The following is a 13,342-nucleotide window of genomic DNA, read 5'->3' as shown; positions in this document are numbered from 1 at the left end:
TAAAATGTCATTACATACACATCTCTCTCTCTAAGATACAACATCATATGTAATAAGACAAGAACTCTCACTAAGACTCATATCATTACTAATAAGAACTCACGTAACATACGCGCACAAGTGGTATCGTCTAATAATAATAATAATAACTATATAACATAAGAATCTATATACTATTAAAAAGTTACAGTGTTTTGGAGTTTGTTGGCACGCATATAGAAACATCTGATGGGTTGACAAAGTAGGAATAGGCAGATTACACATTATTAAGGCGGTAGTTTTTACAATGTCAGACCATCAAAACACTGAAAAATGAATATCTTTTTCTTTTTGCAATTCACAAAGATGCTTTACTCAGAGTTTTCTTATATATTTATCAGATATCCGAGTTCAAATTTCACTCAAGTCCAAATAATTTTTTAAAGTCAATATCCGTTTCATAAATTTGCATAAATTTACATAATACCATAAAAAAAACATTGCATAAATAATTTCTCAAGCTTAAAGCTAATATTTATTTATATAATACTAAAACTTAGTGACATTTATTTTGATAAAATTCATGGAAATTTGGATATCTCTGATATTTGTGAAATTTTAGCAATAGATATGATATTATTAAATAATCTCCAAATTTCAATTTCTTTACAGTATTTTAGAGGGTTTTTAGGAGACATAATATAGGCACTATATAGAAAATTTAAATAGTTCAGATTTGCATTAAATTTGATTCATATTGATTAGAGAGGATTTTCTGAATTTTAGTTTCGTCTTAAAATCCTTTAAACTTAAGGCCCAAATTTGAGGCATTTTCTAGAATCCAAATCATGTAATAGATTTTAATCAAAATTGTAATAAGCATTTTAATATTATATTTGTATTTAATAACATTATATTTGTATTTAATAACATTGTATTTGTATTTAATAATATTATATTTGTATTTAATAACATTATATTTGTATTTAATAACATTATATTTGTATTTAATAACATCATATCTGAATTTAATAACATTATATTTGTATTTAATAACATTATATTTGTATTTAATAACATTATATCTGAATTTAATAACATTATATTTGTATTTAATAACATTATATTTGTATTTAATAACATTATATCTAGATTGAATCTCCATAAGGGGACATAACAGTGATGTAAAACTGTTCAGAGAATTAATTTTTACCTTTGTTCCTCTAGTGTTATTGTCATCTTACCTCGAGTGTGCGTATTGCTAATAACAATAACTTGTGGAATTTTTATTTTTTTAGGATTCTGTTGGCGATACAGGCTGGGATGTTTTCAGTCTTTATTATCATGTTGATGGACCAATAAAAACGGTGAGTAAATTGCATTTTCGTATTTTTATATATTGAGGAATGCGAGAGAGAAAGCGTTGTGATTATGACATCATTATTGAAAAGTTTGAAGCTTGGACTGTCTTTTTATCCAACTAAACTTCAGAAAGAATGGACATTGTGAGGCACGACATGAGAAGTTTTGGTTCAACTTAATTGGTTGACAAAATATTTTCTCTAGTAACAAAGGATAAATATAAGAATCACACTTTTATTACTGATACAGACAGATGTTTTCAGTCGTTATTATCGTGTTGATGGGCACTTATAAAAAAATGTATTATTTGCAATAACTGTTGTAGACAAGTTTTCATTTCATAAAAATCAGCCCAGCTGTTTTTGAATCCATAGAGAACAAACTCTCACACACACAAAGTTCCTTTTAACACAAACGGTTTTATATAATAGAGATAACACAAACGGTTTTATATAATAGCGATAACACAAACGGTTTTGTCATGAGTATATTTGCATACTACTATGTAAAGCGCTATTAATGTTGAGAATGGAATATTTGCATACTATTATTTAAAGCTCTGTTCATGTTGAGAATGAAAGTAAATACTGAAATAAAAAAAATAATATACTCCTAATATATTATTTCACAAGCATATATATATAAAATATCTATCTATCTCTATATATATATGTATACTAGCAGTTCAGCCCAGCTATGCTCTGGCCCTATGTACTGGTCATAACTTTATGTACATATGTATATATATATATATATATATTAAAAAGTTTGACTCATGTCCAGGTAATCTACATCTAAAATTTCAAGTGTTTAGACCCAAAATTGGCGGAGGAGTTTGGTAGATTCTGCAAAGGTCAACTCTTTCAACTTTGACCTCTTAGCAGCCAAATGTCCGCCCCAAAACTGATTAAAAACCTTGCTGAATAGTTTGCTAGAGACTACAAAGGTCAAATTTTTGGCTAAAAACCGATTAAAAAGTTTGGCCCATGTCTGAATACACTTTATGTAAAATTTCAAATGTTTAGACCAAAAATTGGCTGAGTAGAGACCACAGAGGTCAATTTTTTAAAAACTTTGATCCTTTAACATTGATTGTTTTGGGCTCAAATCAAGTTTAAAAGTTTGATCCATGTCCAGGTAACTTACATCTAAAATTTCAAGTGCTTAAATCCAAAATTTTTGGAGGAGTTTGGTAGAATTCTTAAAGGTCAAATTGTTGAACTTTGACCCCTTAACAGCCAAATTTCTGGCCGAAAACCAATTAAAAAGATTTTCCCAAATCTCAATAATCCTTATGTCAAATCTCGAGTCTGTAGACTGAAAATTGACAGTTATTTAATAGGGAAGTGTACACACACAGACACACAATTTCACTTTTATAGATATATAGATATATATACTAGTGGGACCCAACTCTAACTTAAGTTTTAGTTTGCAAAAGTGGTTCAGTTCAATTCTTTTTTTGTTTCTCTCTGTTCTCTCTTTTTTCTCTCTTTTTTCTCTTTCTTTTCTTTTTTCTCTCTTTTTCCTTTCTCACTTTTCTCTCTATTTCACTCGCTCTTCTCTTACTTTCTTTCTGAATAAATATTTACAATTTCATACTAACTTTCCATGTTTAAAAGAATTATTTATGACTTTTATTTTGAAAAATATTTTCTTTTTATAGTGATGATTTCTCAGTTTTGAAAATGGTGTTGATCACATTTTGTATTTGTACACGCATACATTTATATGAAAGAGAGATTTTAAAAAAAATATTCTGCTCACTAGATTTGAAAATTGAATCTTGTTTAATTTTAAAATATTTTGTAATTTTTTCAGGTATTTTATGATAAATGTGTCATAATGTATTTAAGAACATTCAATTTTCTATGGCGAGCTAAACGGATGGAATACATTTTAGCAACAGTCTGGAAGGATCTACTATCAAATGCTAAAAGCTATCGACAGTTGCCAGGTAAGTTATACCAGGTAAAAGACAGAGAGAGGGTATGAAGAGAAAATGATTTCATTAAATGTTGATAAAAAGTTTGTTTTTTTTTTGCCCCGGAACTTTATTTTTATTTCATTTTTCTTAGCTAGATTGGACGTTTACAACTTTTTATAGACTCACGCTCAACATTTAATCTAATTTCTAGAACTCATTATATCTGTGTGTCTGTCTACATATTTTCAAGCTGCATCTCATCTGAGACGTAAGGTCACAGAGTGATGCAAGATGGGTCAAATAATGGCATTTTTTCTGGACTGTTTTTATGCGTTTTTAGCTGGTTAAAATAGCTGTTAAGGGTCAAAATTGAAAAAAAAATGAAACTTGGAAGTTCTAAGTCGACTCTAAGTGCTCTTGTATGCATATGCAAATACACATTTCTAGGCTATAATCGGTTCATTTTTAACTCTTATCTATCTGATGATAGTTCAAATGGTAACGCTAAGACTGAAGTGTTTTTTTACTTTTTTGGGCTTTTGAAATCACTATTATATATATTGGGTATAATATACGATAACTGATAAAGAATTGACTATAATAATAAATGCAAAAATCTGAATAAATTAAAATATATTTAAGCGTAATTTACAACCGGGGAAACTCTGAGAATCCAGCTAGTCGTATATAAAAGCTGAACAAATTCTGAAAAAAAAAACAAAACATTTTAAATGAAATAAATAGAAATGTTTTTGGTTGAATTACATTTTGGTGACTCTGTTAAAAAAGTCAATTCTTGTATCCCTATTTGCTTGCTCCCCACAAGTACAGTTAGACACAAAGTTTTCTTTTAATGTGGGGAAAATTTGGTTGAGACAAAAAATAAAAATTAATCACATTGAGAAGGATTCTCTCTAAAATGCAACCTCCAAAAGTGGGTTGAGAAAAAAATAAAAACCGTCTTGGTCTAGAATAATTTCTCTAAAATGTAACCTTCTCTTCACCGTGATGGTAGTAGTGGTGGGTGAATGAGTAGTGTCAGAGCTAAGCTGTTGTGAACTGCAGTTCCTGGTAGGACTATCCAAGGTAAGTTGGTCTGACACCCAGCTGTACTACAGTGTTAGGATCACAACTTAGCTAATAAAGACTCAGGTGATAACTAAGATGTAACTTGAAAGTGTCTTATTCTTGCAACTGTGAATAATCTCTGACAAACGAATCGTCCCAATAAAGAGACATGCGTCTTGACACCGTTAATGAATTTACTACTCCCAATATTTTCCATACATTCCTCTATCCTTTTCTCACAACATATGACAAATTCTGATATAATACTCGCAGAAACTGACATGCTCGCTAACTGAATAATGTGAGTGTCTAATACGCAAACGTAGAACTATTTCTTTGCCTAAATTGAAATGTGAGAACGTTGATGCAGGAAGAAATGCAAGCGCTAACAATTTACTACCTCTTCAGATACAACATCGGCATAGTCTACCTCTAAGAAGTCAAATTTCCAGATACAGACCGTTGTAAAATCAAAGTCTGATAGTATGACACTTTATGCCACCTGTAGTGTAGTGGTCCGACTGAGTAATCTGGTCTTAATATAGTTGTCTTTGATCTTAATAGTCATACCAATACATCACTCCTCATTTGGTAACCAATTTTTCCCTGACCCGTATCCATGTGAAAGATCCAGTTCTCAATGTCTGTCATTGCAGTCTATGCTCCCACCCTTAACCCTATCAATCAACATTAAAACTATTTCTACAACAACTTGTAGGCTACTGTTGACCGTACTATCAAGTGATCTTCTAATTATTGCAATGCCTGCACAGGCACAGATGACAGCAATAGTCATGTTTTTGGACAATTTGCCTATTAGTCAGGCGCAGAGACACTATCACAGGTGAATCGACAAAACACTTAGTGGTAGATCTTGTTTCTTGTCTAGGGCATTGAATGCCGTTCTCCCACTCCTGACACAACCCGCCCCTCATAACTGGGCACTTGGGAGTGCTTGAGTACCACGCATGCCTGTGCAATTAGATTGGGTGATCTTCTTCTGATGGGCTGAGGGTACCGGATTGACAGATCCTGGCTGCTGTTTCCGACTGGTAGTATAGGAGCCCTAACTCTTTATTAGCGCTTAGAGCGGCTGCTCCATCAACAGTTGTATAATATCCGGTTGTTTGTAGTGCCATGTCGCGCATGGAAAGGAACCCTGCACTCATCCCCGATGGGCTTTCCCGAGGCCACAGTCCTAGTTGAAGAAAGGTCAGCCAATTGGTCTACTTGTGTTGCATGTCTGATATCCTGCATAACCTCTTGTTCAGCTCCCCCTCACCTAACTGAAACTCTTTAAAAACATGATGACACTAAAATCAAAAAATAAGCTTAAACCAGGCCTAGGGACAAACAAATTCAACTTGCCTCCTCCCTTGAGGCTTGCATTCACTAACATCCGTGGGCTTAGAACTAATTTAGCTGATGTTGAAGCATTTCTCCTAACAAATACCCCGGATATCTTAGCATTAAGCGAGACTAACCTACACTCCTCCATCCCCTCTAACTACTTTAACATGCCTGTGGCTATCTCCCACTCTGCCGTAAGGACTCTGACAGACATATGCACGGACTTGGAGTCTACATTCGTAATACCCTCCCCCTGACTAGAGAAACAAACCTAGAAACGGACGATCAAGCCTTTATGTGCTTTAGACTAAACATACAACACAACATTAGCTACTTTTATTTTCTCTACTGCTTTCCCTCGACCCAGGACTGCACCATAATAAACAAAGTCTCTGACAGCATAGACACAGCACTCTCCCTCGACACTAGTGCCCAAGTCCATGTATTTGATGACTTTAATGTTCACCACAAAAACTGGCTTGGATTCTCTACTCACACAGATGCAGCGGGCAGCACAACACATAGCTTCTCTATATCTCACTCCCTATCACAAATGGTTTAGTTTCCAACCCGTTTCCCTGATCAGCAAGAACAACAAGCATCACTTCTAGATCTGTTTCTGACCACAGTTCCCGATGATTGTACAACAAATGCTAACAGCCCACTCGGGAACGCTGATCATGCAGTGATAATGGTCGAAATCGCCCTAAACTCTAGACCCAAAACTGAAGAGCCAGTGCTCAAAACAACGAGATATTATAAAAAGGCTGACTGGGAAGCCATCAGAGATCTTATCAGAGATGCCCCATGGGGAAATATTTTTTCTCTTCCTGCCGAACAGTGCGCAAATGAGACCACTGAATGGTTCAAAACAGCAATGGAAGCACATGTTCCCATGCGGAAATTTTATAGTAAGCCCCACTCTCCCCAATGGTTTACTTCGACTTGCGCAACTGCCATTGCTCAAAGGCAGCATGCATACCGCAGATTTAACCGACATAAGTCCAGTTCAAACAAACAGAAATACATAGAAGCTAGAAATAACGTTAAGAAAGAAATAGCGACAGCTAAGAGAGAATTTACTGAAACCACTAAAAAACGCATCGAAGCACAAAACTTAGGAACTCGTGACTTCTGGAAAATCTATAACAGTGTAGTAAATAATGGGCAATCAACAATTCCCCCACTAACCAACAATCACAAAGTTGTTTGCTCAGCAACCAAAAAAGCTAATATGCTTGCCAGCCGGTTTGCCTCGAGCTCCACACTGGACCCTTCCAACCACCCCCTACCTGACTTTCCTTTGCGGACAGACGCCACGCTAGATGATCTAAAAATCACCCCTGCTCAGGTATATGCTATCATAAAAAATCTTGACACTTTAAAAGCATGTGGACCTGATCTCGTCCCAGCTGTGCTATTAAAAAAGTGCTCAGCCGAAGTAGCTCCAGTTCTCTCCAAACTCTACAACAAATGCCTTAATGAATCATGCTTTCCGGGCTGTTGGAAAACCGCTTCTGTGGTACCAATATTCAAGAATTCTGGCGAAAGAATTGACCCATCAAATTATCGCCCCATTAGCCTCCTCCCACTTTTCGCCAAAATATTTGAGACCATAATTAACCATGCTCTAGTCCGGCACCTTACAGATGCTAAACTTCTGACTGACAAACAATATAGATTTAGACAAGCCCGTTCCACAGCTGACATCCTCACTGTAATCTCTGAATGTATATTACCATTCACTGGACAAAGCGGGAGAGGGCAGAGCGGTAGCTCTAGATATATTTAAGGCTTTTGACAGGGTATGACACAAGGGTCTCCTCAGGAAAATTAAATCATACGGTATCACTGGTAGAATACTTAGCATAATTAAATCCTTCTTAGATAAGAAAAAAATCCAGGTTGTCCTCGACGGTCGAACATCTAAACAGTGAGATATAAATGCGGGAGTGCCCCAAGGGTCTATCCTTGGACCTCTGTTGTTCCTAATATTCATAAATGACCTCCCTGACAAAATTGCCTCTGAGATGGGTTTATATGCTGATGACACTACACTCTATAACAGGCATGACAGGAAAACAAATGAACACATAACTAAAGAAATGGCAAAAACACTAGAGGATGACCTCCAATCTGTAGTGAAATCCGGACATAAATGGATGGTCATATTCAATGCTGCCAAGACTAAACTGGTTTCCTTCTCTGCCACCAATAGCAATGGCCAGTGACTCCCTGTCTGAGAGTACATCTTTCAAACTCCTTGGCCTAACGTTCACAGGAAACATGAGCTGGAACAATTATATTGAAAACATTGCCAGGGCCGCTGCAAAGAAGGTAGGCTCTCTCTACCGTGCTAGAAAACTACTGACACCTGAAAGTATCCTGTATCTCTATAAGGCCACCATTCGCCCATGTATGGAGTATTGTTGTCACATCTGGGCTGGTGCGTCTACTACTAGTCTCTCGCTCCTAGACAAGGTTAAAAAAAGAGTCGCCAATCTGATAGGCCCTGAACTGGCATCTAAGCTTCATCCTCTGTCCCATTGACGAAACGTTGCATCCCTCTGCTTGTTCTACAAGTATTTTAATGGTGAATGCTCTGACGAACTGCAGACACTTGTGCCCCCATGACGCAGACACCCTTGACAAACCCGACAGGCAGCTAAATCCCACCCCCACACCGTAGAGATCCCTAGATGTAAAAGATCTTTCTACTCCAGTAGTTTCTTCCCCAGAACCGCTAGACTCTGGAATTCCATTCCAGGATCCTGCTTCCCTAACTGTACTGACATGCAAAAGTTCAAGTGCAACGTGAACCGACATCTTGCTGCCCAAATCCCAACATAGTGCCCCAGTAGTTGCTGACCCTGATAGTAGCCCCCTACACCTGAGTGGCAATGTGCCTTGTTTGGGGTGAAAATGTAATTGTAATAAAAAAAAAAAAAAAAAAATTTGCCATTGGAGACCAATTTATTCATAGTGAAAGACTTATTAACTTTTCTGTATCAAGTCAAATGATGATATCCAGCGCGTGTTTTCAAAATCCACAGTGACACTCGTACTTTGTACTCAGCAAATCAACCACTTTTTTGTTAAATGTCACTGGTCATTGTCTTGAATTGTAGAGTGTTTTGAGGCACAGAAACTGATAGTAAAATTAGTTCCGATCAGTTTGGAGAATGGGCAAAAGTACATCTTCATTTCAAGGCCATCAAGTTGCATGCTAAGCTTTTCGGGTACGATATTTTAAAACTGAAAATTAAACAAAGTGATAATACATTCTGTATAAAATTATCTGATCAATTCAACTATCTCTCAGTACCTCACCTGAAGTAGCATCTTCAGATTAATATCTGAAGATGCTACTTCAGGTGAGCTGTGGCAATCTATCAAATATAACCTCCAATCTGTTATGTCTGAGATGCTTGAAGCCACTAAGCAAAAAAAAAAAAACAAAGATTGGATTTCCAGCCAAACAATTGAAATTGCTGAAAAAGCAAATCAAACCCATTGAAACAAATTTGACAACTTCAGACAACTATGCTGTGAAACTTTGCAGTGCTTTTGTTAAAGACTAGCATTTCAGCCCGGCGTTGGAGGTGTATGTTGAGCAAAAAAAAAAAAAAAAAAAGAAAAGCGGTCAATTTTTTTAACTTTAACCTCTATTATGACCCCTTAACATTTATTGTTTGGGGCTCAAATCAAGTTATTAAGTTAGATCCATGTCCAAGGGACCTATATCTAAAATTTTAAGTGTTTAGACCCAAAATTGTCAGAGGAGTTTGGTAGTTCTCAAAGGTCAAATCATTGAACTTTGACCCCTAAGAACCAAATGTCTGGCCGAAAACCGAGCACAAAGATTTTCCCAAATCTCAGTATCCTGTATATCAAATTTCGAGTCTGTAGACTTAAAATTGACAGAGTTATTGTGTAGGGAAATGTACACACACACAGACACATTCACTTTTATATACTAGCATTTCGGCCCAGCGTTGCCCGGGTGTTTGGAGATGTATGCTGAGCAACCCCCCCCCCAAAAAAAAAACAGTCAATTTTTTTAATTTGACCACTATTATGACCCCCTTAACATTTATTGTTTTGGGCTCAAACCAAGTTATTAAGTTAGATCCATATCCAAGAAACCTATATCTACAATTTCAAGTGTTTAGACCCAAAATTGTCGGAGGAGTTTGGTAGAGTTCTCAAAGGTCAAATCGTTGAACTTTGACCCCTTAACAGCCAAATTTCTGGCCGAAAACCGATCACATCGATTTTCCCAAATCTCAGTACCCTGTATATCAAATTTCGAGTCTGTAGACTAAAAATTACCAGAGTTATTGCATAGGGAAATGTACACAGACAGACAGACAGACACGTTCACTTTTATAGATATATAGATAGATTTGGTTATAATAAATTCCACAGCCAAACAATGTCGCAGCCCACAAGAACCATGACAGTCAAAGAACCGGAAGTCCAAGACTCGAGTTTCGCCCTCATTTGGGCTCATCAGTTAGACACATCCAAACTCAGGATTCAAAACCCGAGCCTCTTGCATGCAAGGCAAGCACTCTACCAACTGAGCAAACGCCCTGCACACAAGAATTTCTATTAACCAACACAGATCAAGCAAACCGCGCCGAAATCTGACTGTGAAATGAACCTACTTCGTCTCGACAAGTAGATAGATTTGGGTAAACAAATGCCAGCTATCTGCTTCAATGTTTTAATGAATTAATTTTCTTAATGAAGATAAATGTTATTATTGGGCTTAATTTAATATTTTTCCTTATCAATTTTTTTAATCAAATTTTTCATTTAGCTTTTTAGCTGGATTCATCTTTATTGGTGTTATTGACATGTTTTATATTTATTTATTCTGCATTCAACAGTGTGGGCATTTGGTGAAAAGACTTTGAAAAAAAAGTTTGCCCCAAATACTGAAGTTTATTAAATATTTTTAGATTGCTTATTATCTTTCTGTTTATCTATAGCAACAATAAAGAAAGGAAAGTCAGAACACTGCAACGCCATCTTTAGCTTTCCAATCATAAAAGCAGAATCTCAACAAGAATCAAGAAAAGGTGAAATAGATTGCATCTAATCTGACTTTAAGCAGACAATAAAACTAGAAATAGAAGTATTTTACTTATCTTCCAATATTAACATTTTAGAATCTAAAATAAAACACTAGATGCAACTTTAATATTTGTTGATTTGCGAAAATAGATTTAAAAATATATATTGCTTTGATTTTTCCAGAATTAAATGGAGTATTGCATCTTTGCCATGTTCTTTGTTCCAAAATGGTCCAGTTTATTAGCCAACTGCAATATTACATCAATTTTGAGGTATGCTATCCTTTTTCTTTACCCTTTTTTCGCATAATATATTTCTTTCTTCATTCATTTTTTTCCTGCTTTTTTATTCTTTTCTTTTTTATTTTTCCTTCTTCCTTTCTTTTTTCCTTTGTCTCATCTATTTTTATCTTTTATTTTTCATTTTTATCTTTTTTTCCGACATTTTTTTTTGCATCTTTTTTCTCTTCTTTTTTTTCCTCTCGTTTATGTAGAACTCATTCTTTATTTTCAAGGAACATACAATCCTTGAAGATTTCCTTTTTTAATTTCTATTTTAATTCTTTGTAAACTTTGTATATTTTTATAGCAAATGAGACTGGGATGCTGTCTATTTCATAAAGTCTGGATGCAAGCACAGATTAAGATTAAAGAGACGTAAACATGAACAAATCTTAGATGCTAATATTTTACTATTAATTATTTTCATTAAAGAAATACAAGATTTCTGATTGGCTAAATTATTTTTAATGAAATGATTTTTGAAAAATATTATGATTAATTTTTTTTCAATTAATTTTATTCTCTGTTTATGATTATGTCAATTAAATTTATAGGTTTTGGAGTGTTCGTGGGATAAACTGGTAACGGAAGTAAAAAAATCCAAAGATTTAAATGATATAATCATCGCTCATGGTTCATTTCTAGTTGAAATTACAACTGAATGTTTATTGGATGATGAATCTTATGTAAGTATTATTTTTTTTTTTTTGTAAATCATACCATTAATCATTTGTGATTTTAAAATGTGTTCTATGTTCATTTACAGATATTTTTTTCTTGTTTTTATCACTCTGTCAATTTTAATGTATTGAATAAGTATTTATTAGCTTGATTCTAGAAATTTCCTAGTATTTTCTAAATCAATCTGTATAATTTAGTGTTAATAATATTCCTTTTCAATAAGTATCAAACTAGACTTTTTGCTTGTTAAAAACAGGCAAACGTTGTAGCCCAGTAATATAGAATGAGTGCTTCATGACAAATTGATGGCTGAATATGGTTAAATTTGTGCTCATTTTTGCATTAAATGTTAATCCCTATTAACCTCTAGTTATGCATCAAGTGGATACCATAAATTCGGTGCACCTTATCATGGCAAAGCTCCATACAAAATTTCAGCCAGATCAGTTCAGTAGTTTCAGAGTAAAATTTCTTGAGTAAATGTGGTATTATGGTGACTAATTCTTAACAAAATAATAATTTCAGGTTAGTAGGATTCCTCTCACTCCTTTCTTAGAGTAGAATATTCCCTGTTTTTTGACTGTGTATACTTGAAAGCATGATTGTAGATTTCTTAGTGAAAATGGGATTATTCAGCAGGGCTTCAAAATATAATGAGTGTGTGTGTATATTTTTTTTATTAATGAGTTATTGTTGATCAAGGCCTGGGAGCCACTAGGATATAAGGATTAAAGAGATTGCCAGTTGAACAATAAACAGTACCACAAGAGGATTGGAAACAATGTGTTGAATTGACAGAATTTGATTAGAGGATGGCTCAAGAAGTATTTGTTAATATTGAACTTGAAGATGACCATGTTGTAGTCTGTTGGGAAGCAGTCTTGTAGCATTTTGTACCACAGATTAGATGTTCTAAGAAGTAAACTTTGTTCATGGAAGTGCTTGTTTTTTCTTTGTACACAGAGAGAAAAGAAAGGTTTTTGTTGTGGTTACAGTTAGATATGTTTTTGCTGTGAGTGTTGAGGATTGGAGATCAGTCAAGTACTTACCACACCTACTATGAACATAACGATGCAATAGAGGTTAGTAGTATCATTTCTGTATGAAACGGGCTGCAGAGTATTCTCTGCGACCCGTTTCATACAGATTGTGAAGTCCGTTTCTCTACTAAATTGTGAAGTCAGCTTTGTGCATCATCAAGGCCAGAATGGATGCTCTGTATGACACCTCCTCAGATCTAACTGCAGTATTCTATTATATGATGTATCTGGCTCTTATACAGGTAGAGGATTGTGCCAGAGTTTGTATATCTTTTAGTATCCATCCAAGATAAATGTTATCAGCAGCAAACTGTGGATGGGTAAATCTTGGATACATTTTCATGACAAAAAAATGTCATCACTGGACAAAAACTGTTCTTTTATTCTTTCGTCAATTAACGCATCGTTTTAGATGTGAGTTGCATGTTTGTCGATACAAATGATTTTCTTCATAAAGTTCTATCATTTATCTTGGTTTTAATGTGCCAGGACTTGAGGTCATTTTTGACTAAGTTGCTCCAAGTCTTCTTTGGCCTTTCTTTTTCAACTGAGATATGTATACATCTATTTAT

The 13,342-nt window shown here is 34.8% G+C and overlaps 1 protein-coding gene across 1 annotated transcript in view; it reads left to right on the top strand.

Annotated features, from left to right (window-relative positions):
- Positions 1–13,342, top strand: part of LOC145296816 (gamma-tubulin complex component 3 homolog) — a 107,451-nt gene that overhangs the window by 83,202 nt on the left and 10,907 nt on the right. The window contains exons 20-23 of the mRNA XM_080142901.1: positions 1,278–1,346; positions 3,163–3,298; positions 10,952–11,040; positions 11,604–11,735. Of these exons, the coding sequence (XP_079999027.1) occupies positions 1,278–1,346; positions 3,163–3,298; positions 10,952–11,040; positions 11,604–11,735 (426 nt within the window). The remainder of the gene's footprint in view (positions 1–1,277; positions 1,347–3,162; positions 3,299–10,951; positions 11,041–11,603; positions 11,736–13,342) is intronic.

Source organism: Euprymna scolopes, chromosome 17 (genome assembly GCF_053919585.1).
Source record: "Euprymna scolopes isolate OS-2025 chromosome 17, ASM5391958v1, whole genome shotgun sequence".
In the NCBI taxonomy this organism is placed as follows: domain Eukaryota; kingdom Metazoa; phylum Mollusca; class Cephalopoda; order Sepiida; family Sepiolidae; genus Euprymna; species Euprymna scolopes.
The sequence above is the reverse complement of the archived record's forward strand: the minus strand, read 5'-3'. Positions and strand labels throughout refer to the sequence as shown.